Below are 6,575 nucleotides of genomic sequence, written 5' to 3'. Positions count from 1 at the left end.
TATATATATATATATATATATATCTGTGTGTATGGGGCGTGTATATGCACGTGTGTATATGTATGTGTGTAAGTGAGTGAGTATGTATATATATATATTTTTTTTTTTTTTTTTTATGTGTTTCAGCCAAGTGGCTGCGGTCATGCTGGTGCACCTTCTTTGCTTTTTTTCTCCCTTAGAATCCTGTTTTCTTGGAGAAATTCACTATAAAAGAGTTGTCTTCAGTGGACTTCACCGACGACGCTGCTTTGGAATTCCAAATGTACTCAGCTGAGGCCAGAGGACGGCGCCATTTACTGGGTGTTGGTACCATTCTGTTGAAAGAGATCGACCAACTGACCGATGGGAAAGCCAACCTTACGCTAATGCCGCAAACGGTCTTACGGGTAAGTACATACGAGTAGACATTACTTATTTGCACGTTGATGTCACTTATTTACAGATAGATGTCGCTTATTTACGGGTAGATGTCGCATACCTCCGGGTAGATATCACATGTTTACGGGTAGATATCACATTTTTTACGAGTAGATATCACAATATTTACATGTAGACATCACATATTGACAGGTAGATGTGATATTTTGACAATATTTCCAGGTAAGGCTCACACAAGGACCCAGAAGGTAAAGAACCCCAGTGTCACTTTGATGACATGCGCTGCTCTCTCACTCAGCAATAATAATAATGACGACAATAATCCTTTCTACTATAGGTACAAGGCTTGAAATTTGGGGGAAGGGGACTAGTCGATTACATCAACCCCAGTGTTTCACTGGTACTTAATTTATCGACCACGAAAGGATGAAAGGCAAAGTCGATCTCAGCGGAATTTGAACTCAGAACGTAGCGACAGACGAAATATCGCTAAGCATTTCGCCCGGCGTGCTAACGATTCTGCCAGCTCACCGCATGAAGAAGAAGAAGAAGAAGAAGAAGAAGAAGAAGAAGAAGAAGAAGAAGAAGAAGAAGAAGAAGAAGAAGAAGAAGAAGAAGAAGAAGAAGAAGAAGAAGAAGAAGAAGAAGAAGAAGTAGTAGTAGTAGTAGTAGTAGTTTGAAATAGGATCCGCTTTAAATATAATAAATTTAGCAGATTTTCATTTACAGTATCAGTGAAGATAATGTTTACATAAATATGTTTGTACAACGCATAGATTCATGTCTTCAGTCAATTAAATGTTGTAGAAAATGTTGTTTACGATATCAACGACAAAACGTTCGAGTTGTTTTACCTTTCTTCCATCATTGTCTTAATACCAATTACACCATATCTTCTTAGTCAGCTGAAAGCTTTCCACTGTCGACTCAGCCTCGTTTTTCGCTGTTTCAAACCAATTTTCGTCTCCATTATTGCTTCACTTTCAACCAGAAATAACAATAAACAATAACCAGCCATACGGAACATTGACTAAATGAATAAAGAGACAGCGATACCACCATTTCTTACACAAAGTGGCTCGAAGACAGAAACGTAGACAAATATGGAATATTCGTCTCTTTCCAAGGACACAAGAAGAGACATCAAAATCATTAGAATCCCGACTGCAATTCTTAGTTTATTGAAACAGATTTTGATTTACAATATTTTTTCATATTCCGTTAATTCTTCTGACCAATGGTTTCTTTTAGATATTAATTATTTCATCACTTTAACTGTTTTAAACATGTTTTTCTTAGACCTTAAATCCAACAACGTGAATTTCCTTGAATTTCTGTCACGAATAGATTTTTTTATTTAACATTCGATGTTGATTTGTTTTAGACACGCGCACACATATGCATATTCATTGATATAAATACAAAGATATTGAACGAAGCAACTTGTGCAGAGAAGCTGCAACAGCCTTTTTACATTCTGCTGTTTCCACCTTTATCAACGTCCCCGACCTAGCATTCATTGACACCTCGTGGAACATGAAAATAAACCATTTACGTATTTTTTTCTTTTTTTTTCAAAATAATTCTAACATTGATCATCTCACAATTCTACTTGTACGAAAGTTTACGTCATTTCAATTTTCTACAGAATTACTTGCATGAATGTGCATCTTGCAGATCCAGATGCATCATGCACACAGGTGCAGACCTCAGCTGGAGCAAGTGCACCTATCAATTGCATTTTGCGCACGTGTCATGTAAACTCAGACCCATTTGCAACTTACCTGTAAATAAACGACATTTTTTTCTATCGATCCTTTTCACACCTCACCATCTATACTGTTCGTTGCTATTTATAGTTTTGTGCCATCATTTGGTTCTTGCTACCTTTATTTTATATTGATCATTATCGATTACTGTTCTCTCAGCTGTTTAGGATGAAGCTAGGCAAACGACTGTTGTCACGTGCTTTATTTTAGCCCATCTGAAATGTTCCCCAATCAGACATTGGGCGCATACAAACCATATTTCGGTTGTTGTTGGTAGTGGTGGTGTTGTTGTTGTTGTTGCCTTACATTCTCTCTTGTTTATTGTTAACAACTACTTTGGCATTGCCTTGACATACTAACTTCAGCCAGTTTAAGAACAGACACGGCTTCTTTTTTATTAATTTATTTCCTGCCCATTATCCTCTGATAAACATTTTGACTTTGAAAGCAGGAATAAATGTCTATATACTTTCTATGATACTTTCAAAAGTACAGTACTTCAACTTAATTAATAAAACACGAAACTATTGCGTATATACTTACAAACTCATTTATGTCAACATTTACTTTTGATTGTTGTTGAAAACTAAGATCTTTGAGCTTCATTAAGTTTGAACCTTGTCTTATTCAACTTATTGAATTATTCTACCAACAAGATCAGAAGAGGTTTATTTTCCTTAGGTGTAAGAAATAAAAGAAATTCTGTATAATGCATTCTTGCTATTCCTACCAACATTTCTTTCAATTCCTTAACTGCGGGATGGTCATGGTGAGAACAGCTTTGATCATGTGTCTGTTAAGATAGCGCTGGTTTGGTGGTAGACAACAATGACAGACTGTTTCCTTTATATTATTGAAAAGTGGAAGGAACCACGATAAAAAATTCATCTTTACGTTTCAAATTTGTTTTCATTTTATTTTCCAATACAGTTACACCAAGGTGACCTTCGTATTTCTGGATGTTACCAGCCCGTAGCTGGTAAAATGGTCTTTAACGTTATAGAAGCTAAACACATTCCGAAAGTGACACTGGTTGGAACTGTCAGTGAGTATGATATATTTATTCAGACCTACCTGCATTCGTTCATTCGTTCATACATACATACATACATACATACATACATACATACATACATACATACATAAGCATACACAATATATAAGATTTAACTTGCAAAACGCGAATGGCATTCGCTGCGGAATTTTGTATCGAAGAACAAATTTCTCTTAAAAGGCTTTGCATAAAAACACACGAATCTCCGAACAACGACAGCCGACTTCCAGGCACCGTTTTTCGCTTTGATTCACCTCGTGTGTCATAGATATTCCTTTGGCCATTTGGATTCTTGACAGGAATTGCTGATCTTATTTAGAAAACAGCAAACAAGGCATTTCCTGGCGAATGTTGACGCTTGTTGAACTAAACTTAACTCAGCTTTAACAATACAAAGCAGCGACGATCAAAATAATTTTGTGTACAAATATTTTTAACACGTTAGAATGTGAATAACATTTGCAGTGAAATTTTGCCGTGGAGAATAAATTTCTCCTTTTATAGTGTGTGCGCGTACTAAGACGTCAGCGGACTACCAGACGCCGTGTTTCGACGTGATGCCTCCTCAGTGACATGTATGTATGTATGTATGTATGTATGTATGTATGTATGTATGTATGTTTACTACAAATTATCCATTGTGGTTATTTTACGTTCCCTGTAATTGTGACAGTCATCAGACCACATTTATTTCTCTCAATTTCCGCTGAATAAGGGCTCGGCAAAATACGCTTCAATTCCACAAAGGTGCATAACTCTTAAATAGTAGAAATTAGTTATTTCCCTTAACGGTATAATAAATTCTCAATAACTTTTATAAATATAGTCAAAAAGAAATTTAAAATGGCAGTAAAAGGAGAGAGATCGATGGAGCGAATGAATTAAGAACTATGAAAATAAAATTCACCGAAAAAATAGTTTGAAGGCTTGGCTGCGTGGTAGGAAGTTTGCTTCCCAACCACACAGCACCAGGTTCAGTCCCACTGTGGGGAAGTGTCAGCTACTACAGCCTCAGGCCGACCAACGGCTTGTGAGTGGATTTGGCACACGGAAACTGAAAGCAGCGCATTGTATATTTGTGTGTATGTGTGTGTCTGTCCTTGTGTCTGTGTTTGTCCTCCACCAACACTTGAAAACCTCTGCTGGTTTGTTTACGACCCCGTAATTGAGAGATTTGGCAAAGGAGACCGATTTGCCTTTAAAAATAATAAGTCCTGGGGTCAATTCATTCGACTAAAAACTCTTCAAGGCAGTGCCCCAGCATGATGATGATGTTTTTTTGCATTGTAGATCCTTACATCAAAGTGGAGATGTATGTGAATGGATTGAGGGAAGCAAAACACAAGACAAAAGTACGCCAGAACATGACGGAACCAGCTTGGCATCACCAGTGTGTCTTTGATATCAACCGAGAAAACCCTAAACTATTGGGTCATATGTTTGTCTTCACGGTGATGCACAAAGATATGATGACTGGAGCGCACAGAATCGGCAAGGTAAAATATCTTGAACTCTGAGCAATATCTACTTTATTACTAGATATTGTCCTATTTGTAGAAGAAAACAATATCAATCTGCCACCATCATTACTACCATCGTCACCACCATCACCATCATCACCATCACCACCACCACCACAACCACCATTAACATCACCACCACCACCACCATCACCACCATCGTCACCACCACCATCACTAATATCGTCACCATCATCATTATCATCACCACCACCGTTACCATCACTACCATCACCACCACTACAACACTATCACCACCACCACCACCACCACCACCACCACCACCACTACCATTACTAACACTAACTAGCAACATTTAATTCTACCCATCTCTGTTTATTTCCAGGTGGAATTAGGTTGGTATAGCCATGGTGAACAACTACGCCATTGGTACGAAATAATGGAACATCCTCACCGACCTGCTGACTATTGGCACCCAGTCATCAAAGAGAGTAAATTAAATTCCTGAGTATCCACTAGAAGTGGCTAACTTAATTATTAAACCTCCAGCTTTTGGTAGTTTGTTTTCTTTTCGTTCAACCATGAAGTTTGTTCTACAGATTTTTATTCTACCACAAAGTTTGTCAACCATGAAATTTGTCTACCACAAAGTCTGTCAACCAAAAAGTCTGTTCTACAGAGTTTATCTACCACAAAGTTTGTTCCACCACAAAGTCTCCCCATCATAAACTCTGTGTACCACAAAGTCTGTCTACCGCAGAGTTGTTCTGCCACAGAGTCTGTCTACCACAGAGTTGTTCTACCACAGAGCCTGTCTACATGAGAGTTATTCTACCACAAAATTTGTCTACCATTGTGTTTGTTCTACCATGTAATTTTTTTTTCTCTGTCGCATTTTATTCAACCACAAAGTCTATCTACCGCAAAGTTTGTTCTACCACAAATTCTGTCAACAAAATCTAATGCAAAGTTTCTTCTGCCACAGAATTTGTTCTACCATTGTGTTTGTTCTACCAGAGACCACAAAATATGTTTAATACAAAACTTCTTCTCCAACCAATCCTCTTCTGCCACAGAGTTTATTCTTCGTGCAGTATTCCTCAACCTTGATATTTGCTTTACCACAGATCTTCCTACACAAGAAATACATTCTGCCACCAAGTTTGTCTACCACAGTTTTTCTACCTCAAAATTTATTCCTCTCCAAAATTAGGCCAACTACAAAATTTTTCTCAACCATCAAGCTTGTTCTCTACCAAATAATTCATTCTACCATTAAGCATGGAAGTTGGTATTAGGTTGCAAGCATTTTCTGAAGCAAACAATGAACTTTATAGGGAAAGGTTGATCATGGGAATCTATGATCAAGTACGATGACACACAGCTTGTGGGGGCAGGTGACATTTGAACTCTTGTCCCTGAATATGCCCTATCAACGACAACAAGAGCAAAATGAAAATAGAACAATGATAACAAAGACAATGATGACACTGATGATGATAATCAGCAAAACTTAAATGAAGACAAACACGAAAAAGTAAATCATTAAATCGCAAAAATAAATTTGAAATGGGAAGTAAAAATATGGAACAAAAATGCTGGAAAAAAAAAACTTCAAAAAAGAAAATTTTTCATTATAACATTTATACTTGTGGAATATTTTTCCAAATTCTTAAAGAAACATATCGCATTTGGAAGAGAAAGACTAACAGTAAATGTATTTTTCGAATTTTCAAAGCATGAAGAGTATGTTATAAAAGAAATTTCTAGAAGGACTCTCTCTATACATATATACATATATACACACACACACGCACACCTACTTAGGTATATGTATGTGTATATATATATATATATATATATATATATATATATATATATATATATATATAT

The 6,575-nt window shown here is 36.7% G+C and overlaps 1 protein-coding gene across 2 annotated transcripts in view; it reads left to right on the top strand.

The window, feature by feature from the left end:
• LOC106882757 (synaptotagmin-7) overlaps positions 1–6,504 on the top strand; it is a 114,545-nt gene extending 108,041 nt beyond the window's left edge. For both annotated transcript variants that reach the window (XM_052971424.1, XM_052971423.1), the window contains exons 8-11: positions 180–386; positions 3,078–3,192; positions 4,492–4,697; positions 5,068–6,504. In XM_052971424.1, coding sequence (XP_052827384.1) covers positions 180–386; positions 3,078–3,192; positions 4,492–4,697; positions 5,068–5,190 — 651 coding nt within the window. In that variant the 3' untranslated portion in view covers positions 5,191–6,504. The remainder of the gene's footprint in view (positions 1–179; positions 387–3,077; positions 3,193–4,491; positions 4,698–5,067) is intronic.
• The last annotated feature ends 71 nt before the right edge of the window (positions 6,505–6,575 follow it).

The sequence above is a fragment of the Octopus bimaculoides genome, chromosome 11, assembly GCF_001194135.2.
Source record: "Octopus bimaculoides isolate UCB-OBI-ISO-001 chromosome 11, ASM119413v2, whole genome shotgun sequence".
Lineage (NCBI taxonomy): Eukaryota > Metazoa > Mollusca > Cephalopoda > Octopoda > Octopodidae > Octopus > Octopus bimaculoides.
The sequence above is the reverse complement of the archived record's forward strand: the minus strand, read 5'-3'. Positions and strand labels throughout refer to the sequence as shown.